The following is a 22363-nucleotide window of genomic DNA, read 5'->3' as shown; positions in this document are numbered from 1 at the left end:
GGCCAGCTTTTCTGTGTGCTGCCTTTTGGGCCTCCAGTGCAGCCTCCTCTCTGCTTCTTGCCTGCTCCTTGGTGCCTGGTGGATTTGCATCCCAGGCTGACAAACATTCAGCCCTTTCTCCTTCGCCTGGGAGTCGGTAACAGTAGTCCCGTGCTGAGATGAGCCCCTTGGTGTATGTGGCAGAGCGCTGTGGTGGGGAGCGGAGATGTGTCAACCCCACGTACTGTGGGCCAGTGTAGGGACACAGCCACAGAGATGCTCTGGTGGGATGAGGTGTGTGCTGGGCAGAGGAAATGCTGGGTTGGAAGTGCTGGGGCTAGCTGGTCCCTGTGCACAGTACAGTGAGTTCAAAGGTTGGGGGTTGAAATAGAGCTGGGCAGGGAGTGATGGGCTGTCTCAGCAAGCAAGGAGCCTGGGTAGTTTGCTTGGCAAAAACATTGCTGCAGAAGACTGGGGTCATCTAGCCCCAAGGGGCAGACGGCCCCAGGCAGTGAAGAGAGCCGTGGGTCCCTGCTCCACCACCCCGACCCCACATGCTGCTTCCAGCTTTTAGCTGAGCAAGGCCCAGTGTTGCCAGTTCACCCAAGGCCACACCACAAGTGACAGTTTGGGGCTCCAGCGTACCCCCTTACCATGCCTGGGTCCAGGCTCTGCACTGGGACTGGGCACAGGGATTGGTCCCCAAGCCTGTATGGTAGTGCTGTAAGGGAGGCACCAAGAGACACAGCTCTCCTCCTGGCACCCCACCTTCAGCAGTCCCCTCCAAACCCTTGTGGCCTCTTCCCTGTGCATCTCCTATGGTGGCTGCAGATGGTGGTCCCAACCCCTCCAGTGCCTTAATTCATCTCCATGTGCTAGCCGCATGTGCCAGTGTTGTGGTCCCCATCCCGTTCCTGGCCCCAGTCCCAGCCCTCCCCTGCCCGTGCCCATGTCTGCCCCTCATGCCTCGCCCCCTTCTTCCTCACAGCACACATAGGTGCCCTGCACCGGCCCCGGCCCCAGCCCCAGCCCCAGCCCCAGCCGCAGCCCGGTGCTGGGCTTGGTTAATTTCCTGGCGACTGCATTAGCGGGAATGGAAGCCGAGGGACGGCAGCTCCTCTGGGGCCCATTAATCATCCCCCTCAGACAAGCTGCCTTGATTACAAGTGGCAAGAAATTCATTAGGGCTGCGGCTCTGACAACTTTTATCTGCGCGGCTGGATCTGACTCATTAGGCAGCCAAATTAAAGCCATGATGGGCCCTGATGAAATTCACTGCTTGTTTATCTTGTGCGATCTGATACATCTGCCCATACATCATCTCCTGCGCAGGATCCCACCCGGCCCAGCCCCGGCGCCTCCCTTCCCATCCCAGCCCTGCCCTGCCCTGCCCTGCCCCGCTGGGACGCCCCCTGCCTATGGCACAGCCTGGACCCAGCTCCAAACCCAGTTCCAGAGCCAGGGGCTTCCCTCAACCCCCTCGCCTGCACCCACGCTCTGCCTTTGGGGTCAGCCCCCAGCGCTGGGGCTGGGAGAGCGGCCGTGCCAATGAGAGCAGTGTGAGGACAGCCCTGGAGCTACATGGTGCCCGTAGGGGTGTGCAGCCCTCCTCGGGGCACCCACAGCCCTGGCCAGGTCCTACTGGTGGTTGCACCACTGCCAGTGCACAGCCCCCTGGAGATAGTCCCAGCGCACTGCTTGCTGCCCACATCTTGCAGATGGATGCTGTGGGTCCAGGAGCTTACCCACTTCTTGCACCCAGGGGAAGGGAGCACCAGCAGCTTCCCTGTGGCTTCTGACACGGTCCCAAAGAACCAAGAAACAAAAGCCCTTTACTGCAGCTCTTGAGTAGTCATTGTGGGCTGCTGGCACCACAGTGGTCCTTGTTTCCTTAAGGGGCACTGCACTGCCACCCCATACCAGTGTGCTGCCCCAGTGCAAGGACCTGTACTGGGCACGGGCAGCCTCTGGGCTGGGGCATGCCATTCCTGTCCCCAGGAGGAACGGGTTTGTGCTGAACAGCAGTGTCCCTGCTAGGGAAAACAGCATGCCTCCCCCAGACCCCAACAGCAGCACTGTGGTCCTGCCCCAGTGTTATCCCACAGTTTGAGCGCATCTCAGTACCACGGTGGCCTGCATGGCTTCAGTATGGTCCTGGGCCTGGCAGAGGCAGGAGCTGCTGTGTCCTTGTTCATGCTGGTGCCAGGGAGGGCACAGGCAGACCCTGCCCTCTGCTCTATACACCACAGGGGTGTGCCAGGGCAGCAGCACAGTGGGGCTGTCCCTGCATGAGGCAGCCTTTAGCAGCAGCGATAACCACACCAGCTCCTTGGCAGCACCATAAGGACCCTGCCACAGCCAGCCAGCACCACTCACACCTCCGAGCTGGAGCAGTGGCAGCAGCAGATGTGGGTGCTGCAGGGCAGGAGCAAGGACCACTAGCACAGCCAGGGTGTGCAGCCCCAGGCTGGAAACCAGCCATGCCACAGGTCTACAACACTTCCCAGAGAGCCTGGGCACAGCAGACCCTGGCCAGGACAAGCGCCATGAGCCCTCTCACAGCCCTAGCTGAGCTTACACAGCCTCCTGGGGGCAGCAGCCATGGCATGGGGCAGTACTACCCAGCTGGGAGGCAGAGGGGAGCACACAGTGGGTACATGCAGAGGTGTTTTGACAGGAGATGGCCGGAGCAGGGATCACACTACTGGTCTGCACTTTTATATTTCCAATCAGCCCTGCCTGTTTGAAAGAGAGGATGGAGGTGTGACACAATGTCCCAGCTCCCCTGGCCTGTGCTTACCAAGATACGGCACCAATATGCTACACTACAGCACCTTCACCCCGTGCCCATTCACATCTCGGTATCTGGCCTATGGAAGTCCACAGCACAGGTCCTCCCGAAGCCCTCTGAGGAGACCTCAGCCTCGCAGCTGAGGGCACTAGCACAAACAGGTAAACTGTGCAAGGTCCAGCATAGGCAGGCAAGTGGGACCCCACTGCTTGGGAAGGGTTTCAGAAGTCCTGGATAGGAAGGAATCAAGCACTGCAGTCTTGTGAAGTGCTTCATAACACACCCAGCACCTGAGCAAGCAGCAGCACAACAGAGTGTGGCTACAGTCCCTCTCTCCTCCCAAGCCCCAGATCCAGCCTGCCCTTGACAGCGTCTTTCAGGTCTCTGGTCATTTTCCTTTGGCACCAAAGATGGACCCATCAGGATTTTGAACTCTGCTGCTGAAGCCATCATGACCAGAGTAGCTACTGAATCCCCCCTGTACCTGCACCCTAAGTTCTGTGTGCTGCTGTGGAGCTGGCTGTAAAGGAATTGGAGTGTGGGGGAAGCTCATAACCTTTCCTGGGTGGGAAGGGAGATTGTGTCTCTTCTACTCACATGCCCTCAGAGCCAACTTCTCACCAGGGTACAGGTTCATTGCATTGCCGGATTCCTGCAGTGACGACACCAGCATGGTATTTCTGACCGAGGCTGAGCAAATGGTGAGCTGCTCCCTAAAGGCAACCCCCAGCAGCACGGGTTCCCCTGCAGCACACAGTGATGTTCCTCTGCCCTGCCTCAAGTCTGCTCTACCAGGGTCAGAGGGCCCCTGCTGCACACCTGCTTTGGGAAAAAGGCCTCCTGTGGAACTGCTCTGTGAGCCACCAGCAGAGCAGCAAAGCAGCTGGGCAAGCTCTGGAGAGGCTGACTTATGAGCAACAGGAACACCAGCACCATGTGGTGGCCCACCAAGTCTTCATATGATCCCATTGTTAGAGAACACCATGAGCCACCTTTGTTGCACTGAAAGCTTTTCCTGAGAGGGGACCCCTGAGTGAATAAATATCCCGTGGGATGCATTCACCATTCCTTCTCAAGCTCTTTAAGAACCATTGTCCAGGTAAGTGAGTGTGCAGGTCTGAGTAGAGAGAATTCCCTTGTAAGTGATGAAACTGTCTTCATGAGGGCAAAATAAGTCTTGTTCATATGTATGCGTGTATATATATGTATAAAAATGCATGTATAAACTCAACATATAAATAAATATATGTACACATCTTTGTGTGTCTACATCCATATCTACATTTTACTTTGTGTGTGTGCATACACATGTGTACAGGGTGCCCAGAGAAGCTGTGGCTGCCCCATCCCTGGCAGTGTTCAAGGCCAGGTTGGGTGGGGCTTGGAGCAACCTGGTCTGGTGGAAGATGTCCCTGCCTGTGGCAGGGGGTTGGAACTGGATGAACTTTGAATGTCCCTTCCAACCCAAACCATTCTGTGATTCTGATTTTCTATGTGCAGAAGTGTGTGCATTTGGGATTCTACATGAGTTCCTTCCCTGCACGAGTTCCTACTCCAGAACTGGGACCTCAGACAGAAGGTGGTACATGGGAAGCTCCAAATAGATACAAGGGAAAAAATACAAGTAAGGTGGTCTGATACTGGAACAGGGGCCTGAAGAGGTGGGATCACCATCCTTGGAGATACTTGAAGTCAGCTGCCCATGTTCCTCCGCATCCTGATCTAACAGGACCAGCTTTGAGCAGGTGTTGGACCAAAGACCTCCTGAGGTCCCTTCCCATCCACATGGCTCTGTCAAGCCAGGCTCTGTCTTGACTGCCCGGTTTTTCATTATTGCTCTCCTCCTCCCACCCTCCCCAGTCTAACTGATGCAGCACCTATAGCTCTAGCTCATGGGGCATGCTGCCCCTCTACCCCAGCAGATCCTGTATCTGGGGATGTCCTGCAGCTCCTTCTGCAGCCTGGGCAGTGGCATTCACTGCACTCACCGGTGCGTTGCAGCACTTTGTGCCGTGCAGGAGGCATCAGGCTCATTGCAATGCACAAGGTCCGCAGGGGAGCTCTGCTCTGCACAGCGCAAGGAGCACGCTGCTGTTGTGCAGCGCTCTCCAACAACCCTGGTGACAGCAGTGAGTCTGTCACCTCCTCAGCACCAGGCTGAGCTGCAGCACCTGCAGTTGCATTAACACGACTGTAGGGTTGCATTGTGCACTGGCTCTGGGACTGACCTAACTCAGCAACAAAAAAATAGCTAAGCCCCAAATAACTTCTAATAAGCTGAAAGTTCCAGTTCTCCAATCCACTCTCACAGCAGTCCATGGACAAATGTGCACACAGGGTTCAAGTTGGCAATGGCGTGCATGGCTGGGGATGGTGGTGTGATGGGTTAAGAACGCAATAAACTGATGCTGCCACTGGAGCAGGGCATTACCAAACCACAGGGTCAGCTGGAAACGCCAAATGAGAACAAGGGGTTCTCCGACCCTAAAATAAAATCTAACTCCTCCCACCGTCCCTGCCCCAGCCCTGGAGCTCTGGACATCTTTCAGAGTGCTGTGCTTCATCTTGTACTGCTGTGCTGTGCCAGGCTGCAGTGGCACAGACCCCTCATGTGGACACATTTATAGTGACAGAGCACTGCTTATAGCTGCACAATTGCTTCATCCTGCCTCCTCTTGCCCTCCTCACACCCTCCCCAGAGCTGGCCCAGATGTGTGTGCATCAGCTCATGTGCAGGAGCTATTGCAGTTGCTGCAAATGGTACATTACCCCCTTTAGCAGCTGTGTGTAGGTAAGTTGGCAGTCTCTGCCTCTGAACAGCCCATATCCAAAGAGAGAGAAGCAGGGAATACCTGAGCTGTAGTCCTCAGGTGCAGGCAGCTCTACTGCCTGCATGCTGAAGGGAACTGTCAGCTCCTCTGAGCACTGGGCACCTGGGGTCAGCTGCCAGAGGACATTTACCTTCCCATATCCAGAGTGAATGCCAGCAGATGCTGATACCTGAGCAGGCCAAGCCCACATTGGGTATGCTGTGAACAGCACCAGGCCAGGCAGTTCCTGAGGAGCCTTTCTTCTTTCCAGGTCGGTGGTACAGTGGACAGAGGCAGAAGCTGTCCTGCTGTAGCTGCAGGAAGCAGATGTGTTCTGCTGCCCCAGCAGGCGCTCAGAAAGACAAGTCACGAAAGGGTCCTGCAGCACTGTTTCTGGACCTGCAACAAACATCTCTGTGGAAAGAAGCACCCACCTAGCACATCCAGGAGCACAGCTTTGTCCTGACGGTTGCTCTGCTCTCAGCTGTGGCTGTCGCAGCTGAGGCCAGCCAGAGCCAGCAGCTGATGGGCAGGGAGAGCCACCCACCAGTGCTCTGAGGGTACAGGGCTCTGCAGGAGGACTCACTTTTGCCAGCCGAGCATGGGGTCCACACTCCAGAGTAACAGATTTCACCTGCCTAAAAGGGAAGGGCCATAGGGAGGGAGCACTTCACCCCAGGCAGCATGGAGATATGCAGCCCTTGCTGTGGCATCATTAGGGAGGGCACCTAGGGAGGTGAAGTCAGCTCTGGCTGTCAGGGAAGTTGCCCTGTCTCCCAGGGAAGGGTGCCAGCACCTGACTGACCTAACAGTCACTCAAACTCCATATCAAACCTCAGAGCAATCAGCGTCCAAGCAGCACCATGTCCTACACCCTTGGAGAACACACTCTCCCTGTCCACGAGCTTCTGGTGGGGTTGCAAAGGGTGTTGCTACTACAGTACAGATGTGTGAGAGCTCCCTTGCCTCATGGGCTAGGCTGACTGGTGTTTGTCAAACCAGTGACAGAGGTTTTCATGGCTGGACACCCAGTTAGCAATGAAATCACATGGTCCTTGCACTGTTGACTCAGGACTGTGCATGCAGCTGTGTGCTGTGCAAACCTGGAGCTTCATCAGGGGTTGGTCTCAGCCATCTGAGAAGAGTGGCTTCAGAAGCAGATCTCATGCAGTAGCTCTCAAGAGCAGACTGTTCCACTCTGGCTGGCCTAGATGTGAGATCCCCTGCTCAGGAAGCCTATAACCCCTCTCCTTCATCAGTGCAGTGAGACTCAGCAGCTGCTCCAGGCTGGGGCAAGGAAACACTGTTGGTGCCACTAGTGCCCATCCATCCTAGCCCTGCTCATGGCTGTGGAGCTTCAGCAGTGTGGTAAGAGAAGCAGGAACTGGTACTGGTGAGACACGCTGAGGTTTACAAGGAAGGGCAAAACCCTTACCTTCCCCTCAGGATTCAGTGGCAGTAAAGCACCTGAGCTGCAGGAGGATTTCTCCATTCATTCCCCATGGGCTAAGGAGGCAGGGAAAGTCTTCAAGGCAGGTCTCTTCCAGCTGGAATTCCAGCCCTGAAGAGGTGGAGGGCGTTGCATCACTGGACCTCAGAGGTGCTGCTGGTACATGGAGCTGAGCGTGCTTAGAGTTGGCACAGCACACCAGGGCAGCATGGGGACTGAAGGCAAGCATCCTGCCTGCATCGATCAAGAGCCAGGGGGCTGCGGGCACAGACCTCGCCTTAGCCCACGGCCAGCAAAGGCCAGGTCCTGGCATGAGACCCATGAGATGGGCAGGGCTTTGACTTTAGGGAGGTGACAGTCTGCAGAGCAAATCTCGAGGGAAGCCGGGTGGGAAGGTTGCTGTCCCAGGGCATGGGGGACCAGGGATGCCGGCTGTCCCGGGGCAAGGCAGGGGACACAGCCGTGTCAGGAGCTCGGGGACAGCGCACACGTCCCTTTGACCCCAGGGTGCGCTTCTGGCCTCGGGCAGGCTGTGGCAGCAGGGGCTGGGGGATATAGCGACGGACGGCCCTGGCTATAGATCCCCGCGGATGCTCGCAGGCGCTTCCCAGCCACTCCCCTTCTTTGTCCCTTCCCGTGTCTCAGCACCCGGACCGGACCGGGGCCGGTGGAGCCCGCAAGGTCACCGCTGCTCCCCGCACAGCCGCCGGTATCAGCACGGGCCGAGGGGCGGGCGAGCCCCGGACCCTCCCGCTGTCCCCAGCCGTGCCCGGCCACCCCTTAGGGTCTGCGCCACCGCCCGCAGCCTCTGCCCCTTCCCTTGTCCCTGTCGCTGCCGGGCCGGGGGCCGGTAAGCGCTGCTGGCCGCGGCCGCCCGTCCGTGCAGCGCAGCCGGGTGGGCAGCCCCGCGGAAGAAGGTCGCCTCGTTCCATAGAAAATAATTTATTGAAATCACAGCTATACATGGGCGGGCGCCCGCGGGCAGCGTGGTCCTGGCCCCGGCCCGGCGCGGCTGGCGGCCGGCACCCGCGGGGGCCAGACGGCCCGCGCTCTCCGCGGCACGGACAGACGGACACGCTGCCGTATGTACAGAGTTTACACGGAATAAATAAGGGACATGTACAGAGGAGTGCGAGCAGGCTCCCTGGCCTCGCCCCTGCCGCGCCGGGCCCCTCCGCTGCCGGCGGCCAGCCCCCCCCAGGGTCCGAGAGCCCCAACGGCGCTCAGGGCCGGGCGCCCTGTTCGATCTGCTGGTGCTGGCTGCGCACTGCGAAGCGGTTGACGTGCACCGGGATGGGCACCACGATCTTGGGGTTGCGGACGGGCTCGCCCGAGCGGTTGCTCACGTTGCCCGCCTTGATGCGTTTCCACTTGGCGCGGCGGTTCTGGAACCAGATCTTCACCTGCACCTCGCTCAGCTTCAGGGCGTGCGCGATCTGCGAGCGCTCTGTCAGGCTCAGGTACTTCTTGCAGTGGAACTCCTTCTCCAGCTCCAGCAGCTGCTCGCTGGTGAAGGCCGTGCGCCGCCGGCGGCTCTTCCCGGCCCCGGAGCCCGGCGGGGTCTGCTCGGCCGCGGGGCCGCCCTTGCCTTTGCTCTTGGCTCCCAGCGCGGCGGCCGCCGTCCCGTCCAGGAAGGGCTCCTCCTCGCTGTCGCCCGCCGAGCTCTCCTCCTCCCGCTCGCTGCACGGCGTCGCCGCCGACTTCACCTCCAGCTTCTCCTCGTCCGAGCTGTACGCCTTCCCGTCTGCGGGGCACACAGCATCAGCGCCCGCCGGCTCGGCTCGGCTCGGTCCGCCCGCCCCCCCCTCCCGCCCCGACCGAGGCTCCCCCGCCCTCGCCCAGTCTCGCAGCCCCGGTCCCGCAGCCCCTCGCACGCCCGCAAGAGGAGCGGCGGTCCCTGCCCCAGCCGCGCTCTCTGCCAAGCCGCGGGCAGCGCGGGCTGCATCGCGCTGCCCGCAGCCTGCCCGGCGCTGGGGTATGAGCCACGGCAGCCGCTGCCGCCATCCCTGTTCCACAGCCCAGCCCCGCTTCCAGGGCTTGTCCAGACCTCCGCATCCGGAAAGAAAGTCTGTACCTTGTCCCTCAGCTCAGCTCTGTCCTATCGTACTGCATCAATGCTGTTAACCCGGCACAAAGCCAGCCAAGAAGAGCTGAAGGACCGTCCTGGAAACAGCAGTCAGAGCAGGCTCCAGCCCAGCAAACCTCCCTGAGGGGTTCTACAGGACGTGGGGTGTCCTACCACCAACACTCCCTAACCTCACAGTACTCTACAGCAGAGCTGCACAGACAAGGGAACAAAGTGCTTAGGCAGCTGATGCTCAGGGCTCACCTCCCCATCCAGTATGTGCAGAGGGAAGGACAGAGACCTCCAACAGTATTCAACACACAGGACCTTAACCAGGGCCACTCAAGGAGGCAGTGCTTGGACCAGCTCAGGTAATTCTGCTGCATTGCCTTCAGGGATACTGGTCAGGTATAGCGGTATAAATCTCCTTCTTGCAAGCTTCTTGTGTCCCAGATTGCTGCCTGAATGATTAAACGGCCATGGAGCAAGGGAGAACATGGGTGGGAGAGTGGAAAGAGGCCTGGAAGCCAGTCACTTCCTCGGTAGAAGGGCTCAAACAAAGGTGCCATAGAAGATCAAGTGAGAAGATGCTCCCAGGCATAGCTAGGGGTCATGGAGTGGTAGAGGATCCACAGTTATGCACAAGCAGATGAAGCTATTTTATCATGCTGAGACTAGAAGAGACCAGCAAATGGTCCAAGTCTGACCCAACAGCAGGAATAGCTGCTGAAATGAGGTGGTTCTGAAGCAATGCCACTCTCAATATAATCCTACATGCAGAAGAAGCAGCAGCTCTACAAGCTTCTAAGCAGTGTCCAGGTATGTGCACCTTGGCCACTGGGTCTCTGGACACCTCACCTCGGTAAGAAAGGCAGAACAGCCCTCAGATGCCTGAAGCTGCACAAGCAGCTACTGCAAGAAACTGCTTGAGCCCAGGAGACATTCTTAGGAGTCTGGTTGCTGTGGAGCTCCCACATCCTTTGCTGGTTCTGCAGCAAGTCTGTGACTTCCTGAGAATGAGTGGGAGGCTTTGGAGATCTGGAATCATCTCTCTGCTCCTCCTTCTTCATGAAGGGGGAAAGAAACACCTTAATCTCTATTCTGCTGCAGAAGAATAGATAGTAACCTCTTTCTTCTTGAGGGCCAGGGGCCGGAGAAGAAATCTCCCATAGATGTAGGGAGTATAGTAAAGACCCAGAAAATCGGTACTTGTGGGGGTGAGGATTAGCTGCAGGTGGCATGGAACACTTTGGCTGACAGTGCACAGTCTTATGCAAGCACTTTGACAAAGAAAAGGAGAACTTTCATTTCTGTGTACCACCTGTCCATTGGAGCATGAGGCCTGATAAGAGAGCTCTTACGAGGATGTCAGTGTCTTCACCAGGAGTTACTCGTAGCTGCCTTTCCCCACTGGTGGAGGGCAGCATCCCAGCAGCCACACTATCAACCACTCCTACAAGAGCCAACTGCCCCAAGAGAGACTGGAAGAAGGCTGAGCTACCAGCTGCAACATGTCGCTTGTGAAACAGGTACTCTCTCTGGATACATTCTTCTTAACCAGACCCCCCATTTTAGATAGTCTCTAGCAGACTAACACATCTCACATTTGTGTCTTACAAAAGGGCACAGTTTGTAGTAAGGAACTCAGAACTATAGGATGACAGCATCTAAACCAGAGGTTTTCACAAAGAAAATTGGTATATCAGTCTGTTAGTCATCTAGTATGTCCCTCTGAGGAAGTAATGGAGGCAGGAGAACCCACCCATTTGGTGGGAGGGTTTACTGAGACTTTAAAGGCCTTTGAACAGGAAGTGAAGCTGTCATGAAGCGAAGCATTGTGACTTTAAAAAAAAAAAGAAACAGCAAGAAGGCAGGAGATGAAGAATGGGATTGACCCATTGCTTTGTTCTTCACAAAGTCCCAGTTCACTGATCTTAGGAAAAACATAGAGACCTGCTGGAGTGAGTCTAGAGGAGGACACAAAAATGATAAAAGAGGGCAGAATCAGACTAGATAGAAATAAGACATATTTTACAGTGAGGGTGGTGAGACACTGGCATAGGTTGCCCAGAGAGGTGATAGGTGCCCCATCCCTGGGAACACTCAAGGTCAGGTTGGAGAGGGCTTGGAGCAACCTGGTCTAGTTGAAGCTACCCCTGCTCATTCCAGGGTAGTCAAACTAGATGAACTTAAAGGTCCCTTCCAACTGAAACTATTCTGTGATTCTGGACATGGTAAGCATGGTGAGGAGAGTTGGGTGTCACAGGTGACAAAATTATTCAAGCAGGATCCGAGGGTCCTAGTTCAAGAATGTGTGTTGTGACAGCCAGAAGAACCCTGTGTTGGTATGCACACACGAGCTGTACGTCATGATCACAGGAAACAACATGAAACTTCACCCTGTCTCTGATTGAATGTGCTGTTACTACATCAACCCAAGAGAGGGTCTTCAAGCTGCTGCCTGGATCTTGGTGGGGACAGGTACAGCTCAGGAACAAACATGCTCTCAGGAGAGGTGTGGAGAGCTGGGGGTGTTGAGTACCTTTATCCTGGGAGTTGTATTCTTTGTTACTACAGCTGCAACAAACCAGCCTCAAAGCCTTGCTGCTTCTTGCCACCAGTTTCCCCACATGCTTCTCCCCCCTCAAGAAGCGTAACAACAGCTGGAAGCAAGTTTGAGACATAGTAGATGCAGAGAGAGGCCCTAAAATAGAGCATTGACTCTTCTGGCTGATCCAGCAAGCAACTGATCTTGTCTCCATAGACACCTGCACGATGGAGATACTAATGGAGCCCAGGGACAGAAATAGTCACTTTAGGGTATAACTCACTTGATGTCAGCAAAACAGACAAAAGGAGGCATTTCTTCTTCACATGGCTCTTCTACAGATAAGAGATCTGTGGAACACCTTGCCCCAGGATGTGGCTGATGCCAAGTTTATCTCTCCTTTCTGGTGGACTCCAGGGGAGACTAGATAAGGTCACAGAAGAGGAATTGGCCAAAGGTTACTAAATGCACAGAAACAACACCTGGCTCAGAAAGCTCCTGAACTGCAGGTGGTTGGATGGTAGGCAATTTTACGTGTAATTTCAAGAAGTATTGCAAAGGTTGTGCTCTCTTGCTCTTCCCTGAAGAACTGCTTTTGGACAGGGACACAGGTAATGCAAACTGCATTATAGTTTTTGGTGCCTCCATCTTTCTCTTCCTTAATTGTGAAGAGAGCCTACAGCAACCAGCCTCACTTTCATCAGAGATGACTGGTAAAACAAACCGTATTGTCAATCTCTAAGGGCCTCAGTTGGTTCAGTCAGGAGAAACATTAGGTAAAGGAGAAGGTGGGCACACCTGGCCTGACAAATCCTCTTGGACCTGCGCAGAGCAAGCCACAGTCAGGTACACATGGACACATGCTTGTGCAGAAGGACAAGAATCCTTCCTGGCTTCAAAGCAAGCAAGTGCTCATAAACAGCAGCAAAAGAAAAGGAGCAGCAAGACATACTTCCTTCCATTACATGAGCCAGGCACAACAGGGCAAGTATTAGAGACATGATTTCTCGATACCAGAAATGGCTTGAACAGTTCATCCGAGTCCCTCGGGAAAAGAGAACATGTTTGGCTTAGCTATGGAGGAGCCACGGAGGGAAATCAAGCACAATGCAGTTCATTCCCCCATAGACTGGGAAGATGTGGTCATACAGGCTGCATACAGGTTTTGCTCAGGGCAGTTCTGTCCCTGAGGACACTTCCACAACAAAAGTGAGATCGCAGTGGGTTTTTGACTCAGGACGGAGGCCTGGGAGCACCAGAAGGGCACTGAAGCCTGATAACCCACACAGGTAATGGGGAGGCAAAATGCCCCAGCTGTCCTGCTAAGGGAAAAGGTTCAAGAGGTTCCTGAGTGAGGGAAACAGTCTTCTGAGAGAACAAGAAGGTAGCGCAAGGAAAAGACCCAGGCTTATCCAGGAGAGACTAAATGGAGATGGAGAACAAACAGCCAAGCACTGAAAGAAGCAGCAGAGACTTCTTGGCATGCATCAGTGCCAGGAAACCTGTGAGACAAAGGTGGATCTCAGGGGGATGACCAGGGGAGACAGTTTTCAGGACAGGCCACATTAGAAAGACTCAGATGTTGGCTTGTCTCAGTCTCATGGCAGAAGGGACACCTCAAGCCCCTTGCTGCAGGAGCGGACGTGGAAGAGAGCAAGAGCTGGAGCTGGCTGAGAAATACAGAGCAACAAGTAACCGAGCTTGACGCCTGCCTCACAAAGACGAGGACCCCGCGACCCCGCCACGGCAGTGGGAGCCGCTCCCGGCCAGCACCGAGGGAGGTCGCGGGACCAGAGCCGCCGCCTGCCCGCGCCGTCGGGAAAAGCCGATGCGGAGGCAGTGGGCACAGCAGCGCGGGGCGGTGGACCAAGCGGAAGGGGAAAGGGGCTCTGGGCGGCTGTGAGGGGCGCGGAGCGCTGACAGCCGTAGCACGACGGCGCCCAGGCGGGGCGGTCTGCGGGATAGCGAGGGATCCCCCAGCCCCGCGGTCCTCCCGGGACACTGCATCGTGCCGGGGTCAAGGAGCAGTCCCGCACCATAGCTGCGGCGAACGATGCCGGGACGGGCTGGAAGGGCTGCGCGCAGTCTTCGTTCGCGCAGGGCCAGCTGGCAGGACCTCGGAGAGCTCCGGGCCGCCGGACCGGCCCCAGCTCCGGGACACCGCACCGCTCCGGTCCCACCGCAGGATCCGTGCCCCGCCGTGGCGGCCGCCTCGACCGGCGGCTCTGGTGGCTCTCCCGCCCCCCGGGCCCAGAAAAGGCGAGCAGAGTTTGTCTCACACCCGCGAAAGTTGCGGGCGCTGCAGAGCCGACCCGGAACGGAGAGGAGCCGACCCCGTCCTCCCGGCTCGGCCCAAACGGACACACCGGGAACGCAGCCGCGGGCAGGTTCCGCGGCCACGGCCCATCGCGGCCCCACCGAACACCGGTCCCCCGAGCGGCGGGCTCCACGGCTGTTGTCCTGACGAGCACGGTGCCGCCCACCGGCAGCCTCCAGTGGAGAGACGGATAGAGCCTGGGCAGCGGCCGGGCGGGCGGTGTTGCCCGCCACGGTGCCCCTCGGGGCTTTGTAAGTGCGGGGCGAGGCGGGCCGGCTCTCGCCTCAGACGAGTTGCTCTCCACCGGGCAGGGCTGGCCCGCGTCGCTCTTACCTGCCAGGCCAGGGAAGGGGTCCGGGAAGTGCAGCGGCGGCTCGGGCGGTCCCTTGTCGCGCCCCGGGGGCAGCTCCTCCGCCTCTAGACCCTCGGCGCCCCTCCGGCAGCCGGCGTCGGGGTTGGCACGTGGTGGAGGCAGCTCCTGCGGCGGGTAGAAACCGTCGGGGGGCTCGGAGAAGCTGGGCAGAGCCGTGGTGAGAGCCACCATGGAGGGCACAGCCTGGCCCAGGCTGGCGCAGAAGGTGTTGGTGAGGCGGCCGGCAAAGGAGGCCAGCGGCGCCAGCGGCGGCAGCCCCGACTGCAGGGGCGCGTGGGACAGCGCCTGCGGCAGCACCAGCGGCCGGTACGGCATGAACATAGGGTACCCGGTATAGAGCAGGTGCCCGGACCGCGGCGGCGGCGTCCCGATGAGCGAGTCGATAGAGAAGGCGGTCCCCTGGCCGCTGGGTCTCTGCATGGCGAACGGGCGCCGCCGGCTCAGCCGGCACCAACTTTCCGGCGAGCTCGGGCCGCCGCCAACTCGCCGCGCCGCCGGGCCCCGCCGCTGCCGCGGCCCTGGCCCCGGCCCGCTCCCACCGCCTCCCGTGGGCTCCGGCGCCCGGCGAGAGCTGCCGCCCTCCCGCCCGTTCGCTGGCTCGGCGCGGCGGAGTGGAGGCGCGCTCGGAGCCGCCCGCCCGCCCGCCCCGCCGCGGGGGGGCCGGGCCGGGCCGCGGAGGGGAGGGGAGGGAAGGCGGGCGGGGGTGTCGCCCTCTGCTCTCATCCATCTTCCGCACATCACGGTCGAGTTCCTCCTTCAGCACCCGCTCCGACGGGGCAAGACTCCCCGCTATCCCCGGCGCGGCCAGCCCCTGGGAAGGCACCTCCCCCTCCCGCCTCATCAGCTGTTATTAATGGTGATTGATGATTAGCAATTACGGGGCCAGCACAAGGGCGCTTTTGTGGGGACGGGACAGGGCCGGGCTACATCGCTCTGCACATCCATCCTCGGGCCGTTCCCGGACCCAGGACAATATACGGGACGGGATAAACCGGGCCCATTCTGCAGCAAGCCACACCGGCTCCCGGAGCCGGCCGGGGGACGGGGCGCAGGGCGGGATCGAAAGCTCCGACGGACCGCTCCTTGCCGGGCAGTAGCCGGGCCCGGCAGCCGGGCGCGGCCCCGCCACTTCGGGGCTACCGCGCTGTGCCGGAATACCGCCCGTCTCCGGCCGGGGCTCCGGGAGGGTGCGTCGGGCAGGATCTGGCTTGTCTCTTTCCAGGCTCCGGACCCCGTTTCCCGGAGCCTCTGTGGCGGGTTCGGAGCGGGGTCTCCGTGAGACCGGCGGGCGAGGGCGCTGCGGGCAGAGGGAGGCTGTCGGGTCGTCCAGAGACGCACTCGAGCCGGAGCGGGAGAGGGTGGCTGAAACCCGAGCGGTGATTGAGGCTCTCCTGCCTTCCCCCCCCTTGCTGCTTCCTTGGTGCCGCGCATCACGGGGAGCTCCCGGTGCTCGGCTCCGTCGGGACAGGACCGGGCAGGCGGTGCTAAGACCCGGCTGAGCGGGGCCGCAGCCCGGGGCACCGCGGAGCTCCCGCCCAGTCGGCTCAGCCTGCCCGGACCTGTCCACCACTGGTGCGGCCCCAGACAGCCGGGGCCGGGGTTTGCGAACCTGCCCGCGCTGCGCTGCAGCTGCACAAAGCCCCTGGGCTCTGCCCTCCCACCGGCGCCCTGCTCGAGTGACTGACGCGTACCCCGACTGGCTGCCGATGCGCATCACTCCGTCTGCAGAGCGAGTGAGACCAGCGCAAGCCGACTGCTCCTGAACTGCGGCGAGAGCTCCACAGCTCTACCCTGCTCTGCTGCGTGTCCTGTGGTGCATGGCCTGGCTAAAATGGAGCACTTACGTTACGCTCATGACCACAATGAGATGCTTACTGGGCTTGTAACATGCTGAACATCGAGCAAACTAAAGCCCTGCCTCGGAAGAGAATCAGCATCTGGATTACCATGTAAAGCACTTGGAAGCTGAGAAATGTGTCTAAACTCACTTCAGCTGCATTTTCAGTGGCCCAGCTACATATCAGACCTTCAGCTCTCACCTAGGGATAGTCCTCTTTTCAGAACCCCTGCCTGCCCTCATCCTTTGACCAGGGATGCAGTACTTCTGGTTGCTTAGCTATCCAGGTTCTCTGAACATGCAGATTTCAACACCACCACCTTCTACTCTTTCTCCAAGGAACTCTGGACACCACTTTGTTGCAGCCTTAATCAAGTGTTTTGTGGGGGACATGACAGTCCAGCCATGGGACTGGGCACTGGAATCCTGTGTGGATCATGTAAACGAGGCCAATGGGCCCACCAGGCTGACAGTGTGATACTCAGCCTTCCCCCACCAAACAGGCACAATCTGAATCCCCAGCTGTGATATCAGTATGAAGGGCCTGCACAGAGCCTCCTCTTTCTTTCGTGTCTTTTATGCCAATCTCTATGGCACATCCTTGCAGTCTTGAGGAAATAACCCTCTGTGGCAAAAGCTGCCCTACCCTCAGCCAGAGAAACACATGTGTGGAGAAGTCAATGTTAAAATAATCATCCAGTCACAGATAATGAATCATAAAACTCAGGCCCTCTCACCACTCTGATGCAGACACCTCCCACTAACTGATGGCCCTTAGATCACTAAGGAAGAGATGGGGGTGTTTACAGGGTGTAGGCCATTTGGACCCTACTCTAGGATGAGGACACAGTTTTCAGGCTGGGAAAGCAGCTGGCAGTGACTAGCAGTTGGGTGAATCCCGCCTTAGGAGTCAGTTGTGACATGATGAGGGACACACTCAAGGTCTGCAGGTCAACATCTGTGTCTATCTGTCCTTGGCCCAGCTCTTCAGTCTCATCTGCCAAATGTCTCTGTGGGAAAGGAACCTTCAGGTTGGCCTCAACATCAGGCACACACCTTGGGTTCATTCCATTGCTATGCTAGGCCATGGAGAAAACAAAGTGTAGCCAGGTGTAAGTCACTGGATCTCAAGAGCTGTACTCAAAAGGGTCCAAAGCAAGGCTATGCAAGCAACTTGCGAACTCCTGAGCAATTGTCATTTGATAGCTTGTTCGGTGAACCTTCAACCCACACCTTGCACCCTGATACAAGTCAGCAAGATATCTGAGAGCAACAAGAAAGTGCAATCTTCAGTGACCTTGCTGGGGAAGCTGAGAAAGCTGGGGAATGAACTATGGCTCCCACAGGGAAGGATCACTGCCTGTGTCCAAAGCAGCAGGTCCTTCCTGAAGCCAGTAACACAAGTTTCCATACTGGCCTCTGCAAATCCATAGCTTGTACCCTGCAAGTACCTATGTATATGTCCAAGATTAAGGTTCTGATTACTTGGACATACACTTGCATTGCTGCAGCTCCTGTCTCTCTTCAAACATTGAATCTCGGTTAAGTGCTGGGAGAAGCAAGAGCATGCTGCTCTGACAGGGAAGGGGTGCCAGGAAGCAAGAGTTGCAGCAAGGTAGGTGGGGCAGTGTCTTCACTGACAAGGGTACAGTCCCACAAGACTCAAGAGAGGTGAGTAGAACAGATCTGGTGGTGGTAACCAGGGTCACCAATAGTTAGTGATCACCCAGCAAGTCTCCAAGTGGTAAGGAAGGTCCAAGGCTAAGCCAGAGAGTCAAATCAGTGGGTTGGGACCATTGTCAGCATGAGGGAGGTACAAGATCAGGTGTGCTTCCAGCTTAGTTCAGGCAGAGACTGAGGGTCAGAGCCTGAGCTTAAAAGCAGCTCCTCAGCCAAAGAGGGGCATGCTCTTGCTGAGGCTCCCCGAAGACAGACATCACCTAAGTTGGTCCTGACCCTGGAGAGGCAAACCCCCCCCCAGAAGAAGAATGTACTCAGGATCCTGCTAACTTATTCTGCTCTGGTTTACTTTATCTCATGAGACTATGCATTAAAGAAAGGTAGAAATTCATTTGACAAATTGTACAGCAAAGATCCAGAGAAGAAAAGGTTGAAGGAATGGGGGCGGGAGGAGGAGGAGTGTTCTAGGCAGAATAAAGCAAATATTATACTGTAGTACGTACATTAAACAAGACACAGACTGAGAGCTCGACATCCACCATCCTTGCAGGATGAGCCAGACTGGAAGGGTGAGGATCTAGGTTGTACATGATAACTCTACTACCCCTTAGGCCCCCAGGGGCTTTCCCAGTTTCTGTATTCTGTATCCAATCTTCCACAGTTTTTCAGTCTAGTGGAAATGCAGTTTCCATGGCTTCCACTTGAGGCTCAGACCTCCGCTGTTCAGGAAGCTCCCTGGGCGTTTCTCTTTCTCCACACGCCTTCTCTGCGGGAGCCACTCTGTGCCATTTTATCAGGCTCCATTCCCCACTTGCAAGTAGTTGGTATGTTCCCTTAACGTGCCTGAAGATACACCATCCAACACACCAGGTACGTGAGAAATATCAATTGCATGTGCAATTGGTAAAGCCCCTGGTCTCACTGCATTCTCAGCTGTTGACAAGGAGGGACCTCTCAGGACCTTACTGGATGCATTATGAGACACTCAGGTAGAAAAGAGTCTCGGGAGATCTGCTCTCTCCCTTCTGTTTTGGGGTTGCTGGGACATAGCTCAGTGTTTATGAGCCTCAACACCTCAACACTTGGTCCTGAGTCTCAGCAGGCAGGGCCCCAAGCACTGAATTCAAGTCCAGTCTCTGCAAGCAGTGCCTTTAAGTAATTACAGACCAGTTTGTCCCATGTCCTCCACCACATCACTGCCTGAGCTGGCCCTCCTTCCTCAGCCGCCTTTGCTTCCCAGCCCTCTTGTCTATTTTCTGCATTAGAACTCCTGAAGCTTCATCCTCTTCCTCCTCTGATCCTTGCTGGAAATGTGAGCATGGAAAAGTCAATAGGCAAGACTGTGAAGTTTCCTACGCAACACTTGGCACTTTGGACACAGCATCTATGCTGAAGACGGTACATGACCTGCCTGGTTAGAACGGAGGATCTGGCATAACTTCAAACTGCTCAGCATAGGCAGAGGCTTCCTGGGAGAAAAGTATCCGCATCCAAAAATGTCTTTGCAAAATGGGATCCTCAGAGGCTGGTAATTTTGGAAAAGTTGATCCCATACTACTAGGGAGAAGAAGGAACACCTGGGCCAGCCCTCCTTCCTGCTCTGTAAGCTGTTCCTCCAAGGTGGGGAGTCTAGAGCATATTCCTGGTACACAGGCTGTTGGCTAAGTACAGGCCAATTAATTTTTGCTATAGTTGTAATGGGAAAAGTTCAGTCTGTGACAGGCACACAGCATGGCAAACCACAACGGCAACAGTTAAAGTTTAATAACTCACTGGCAAATGAAAGCAGGTCTTTCTAATGGAAACTGCTATGCAGCCTTAACTTTATGCCTTTACCTGCTCCACTTACGATCTGTATGCAGAATCTGGCACAACAGGACTAAATCTAGTCACGGCCTCTAGGCATTCCTGCAGTATAGCTACTAAACATATTAAAAGCAAAGGTAATGTTGCAAAATTATCTACTCGAAGTTCAGAAAATCTAGATAATGTGCTGGCTGTGATGCTGTTTTGACAGAAGCAAGGCTCATATCAGGCACAGACCTTACTATTGGACTATACAAGAATGGTGGACAGAAACTTCTGGAGGTCATTTTGTCCATCCCTGCCCCTCGCTGAAGCAGGGCCATCTACAGCCAGTTACTCAGCACCTTGTTCAGATGGCTTTTGAATATCTCCATGGAGCGAGATTCAGCAAACTCTCTGGGCAGCATGTGCCAGTGTTCAATCTCCCTCACAGTGAAAATATGTGTCCTGCTGTTCAGACAGAGGTTTCTGTGTTTCATTTAGTGCCCATTACCTCTGGTCCTGCCACTGGGCACCATTGAAAACAGCCTGGCTTCCCCTTCTTTGTGGCCTCCCTTCAGGTACTCATCTGCACCGAGATCCCCGAGTCTCTTCATCTCTCCAGGGTGAGCAGTCCTAGCTCTCTCAGCTTTTTCTCACAGGACAGATGCTCATGCAATTTTCCCATGTTTAGATATAGTTATTTTGTCACCACTCAGTTTTCTCTTCTTCAGAATATACAGCTCCAAATCCCTGAGGTGCTTTTGGTTGGCCATTTCCTTGTCTTCTTCCCACTCTTGATGTCCTCTGCTCCCACCACAGCCTGCCCTCTATGCTATGGACACCACACCTCTGGAAGAGCAGACCAGAGTGGTACTTCTTTACATATCAGACTCTGATCTGTGCATGCCACAACAGCTGTGCCTTTTCTGTACAGCTGGTCATGGGCAGTACGTGGCATGATTGTTCCTGCACATCTGAGCTTGCACCATCTCTGGCAGGTCAGGCTTTACTAAGGCTTTTCTGGCTGGGCTTTGCTGGTTCTAGGGGAAAACTTGGTATTTGTCCTGCTTGCCTTAGCAGCAGCTGGGTCTGTAACTCAACCAGCACAGCTGCAGATAAAATAAGCCTGTCTACACCTCTATGGAAGTCTTTAAGAACTCTAGAAAAGTGCAGGACAGACTTCCAGGTAACACCCTCTTTGTATCACTGCAGTATGACTGCTGGTAACTGACTTCAAGTAAGGTTTTCTGACTAGTTCTGCTCTCACTTAACAACAGTTCACTCTATATTGTCTTTTCTTAAGTTTGTTTTGAGAGTCTAATGTGGAAGAGCATGAAATTAAGATACTTAAGACACAGAACATCTGCTCTTTCTGTTCATTTCCTCAGGCCCTTTGACCTGATAATGAAGGACATAGAATTGGTCTTACCAACTCTGCATGTATTCAGGCAGCTGCAAACTGTTCAGTTACTTGCTGTAGTATTTTTCAGGAATCAAACTAAGGCTGTCCAGGCATAGGAGCAAATTTAAGAAGTCACAGGCTACTATCAAACATGTGTTTGCATTTGGCACAAGCCCAGGTGGCCCAGAAGCCCAAAGGACAGCCTTGCAGCCAGGAGCAATGAGGTAGATGGGACAGAGTGGATGTGAGCAGCATTGCTGACATCTGGTGATGAGCTGGAGGAACAGAGCAGGGCTGACAGGCCCCAGAGAGCATCTTTATACAACAGGGGTGTGCTCCCCCACATTTCACCTGCAGAGCATGGTACCCCAGGAGCATCTGCATCTGCTGCAGAGCGTCTAGATGAAAATAGACATGCAGGAAGCATTTGGAGTCATGCTCCTAATGGTGAGATACCAGAAGCACTCCGCACCAGGAGAACTGCTCTAGGGCCAAACCAGCCCCTGGAGTCAGTCCAGCAGAGCTTTGCATGGGGGCTACTCAAAGACTGCTGTGAGTCAGACCCTCATCAGGTGGATTGTCCTCATGTGCTGGTGGACTGGTGAAAGGAGTTTGCCTTTGTGTGTCACATCCAGCCCTGAGGGCTGGATTTGTGCATTTGGCAATGCACAAACACTGCCCAGTCCTACAGGGTGAAATTGCTCAGTGCTTCTAAATGGCTGAAATCTCAAAGCTAAAGCTTGTGGGAGGAACTGAATAAGAGAAAATATTTAAATAAAATTATAAATTAGCATTGCTGTTTATTTCATAATGTCTATTTCAGAAACCAGTGCAGGCAGCAAATTCAGAGCCAGGAAGCTGATAGAGCCAGTACAAACCAGTAGTTACAAAATGAAGGGAACTAAGGGGAAGTCACAGATATCCATGAAGTATCAGTGAAGTGAGCAGCACTGTCAAGGGAAACATGAAACAGTTTCATTACCCTGAGGCCAAACACAGTCCCAGCTGTGACAGAGGCCAGTGTTAGACCAGTGTGGAAGAGTGACAGGACTATGGATCATAGATCTGTAATTAAGCAGACTGATTTCCCTGGGACTTGGGCTGAGCACCATGCGGGATAAATTCTGGTCTGGGCTAGGGCAGATCTTCCAGTGATTTTTAAAAAAGCCAGAGATAAGAAATCTACATCCACCATGATAAGCTATTCTAAGATGCAATTAACTAGTAGATTAATTACCCTTTCTATTAAAAATGTGTCTCATTTCTAATATGTATTTTCGCAGTTTCAATTTCCAGCCACTGGATCTAGTTTTACCTCTAAGT

At 55.6% G+C, this 22363-nt stretch overlaps 1 protein-coding gene across 1 annotated transcript; it reads right to left on the bottom strand.

Annotated features, from left to right (window-relative positions):
• Positions 1–8130: 8130 nt before the first annotated feature.
• On the bottom strand, positions 8131–15060 carry GBX1 (gastrulation brain homeobox 1). The gene is given in 3 exon segments (XM_062618161.1): positions 8131–8774; positions 14294–14978; positions 14980–15060. Coding segments are annotated over 3 exon segments (1287 nt in total). The 3' UTR covers positions 8131–8253.
• Between the last annotated feature and the right edge of the window lie 7303 nt (positions 15061–22363).

This window comes from Pezoporus occidentalis, unplaced genomic scaffold (genome assembly GCF_034315485.1).
Source record: "Pezoporus occidentalis ecotype Australia unplaced genomic scaffold, CSIRO_AGI_Poc_V1 ctg2, whole genome shotgun sequence".
Taxonomy (NCBI): Eukaryota; Metazoa; Chordata; class Aves; order Psittaciformes; family Psittacidae; genus Pezoporus; species Pezoporus occidentalis.
Note: the sequence above shows the minus strand (reverse complement) of the source record. Positions and strands in the feature narration are given on the sequence as shown.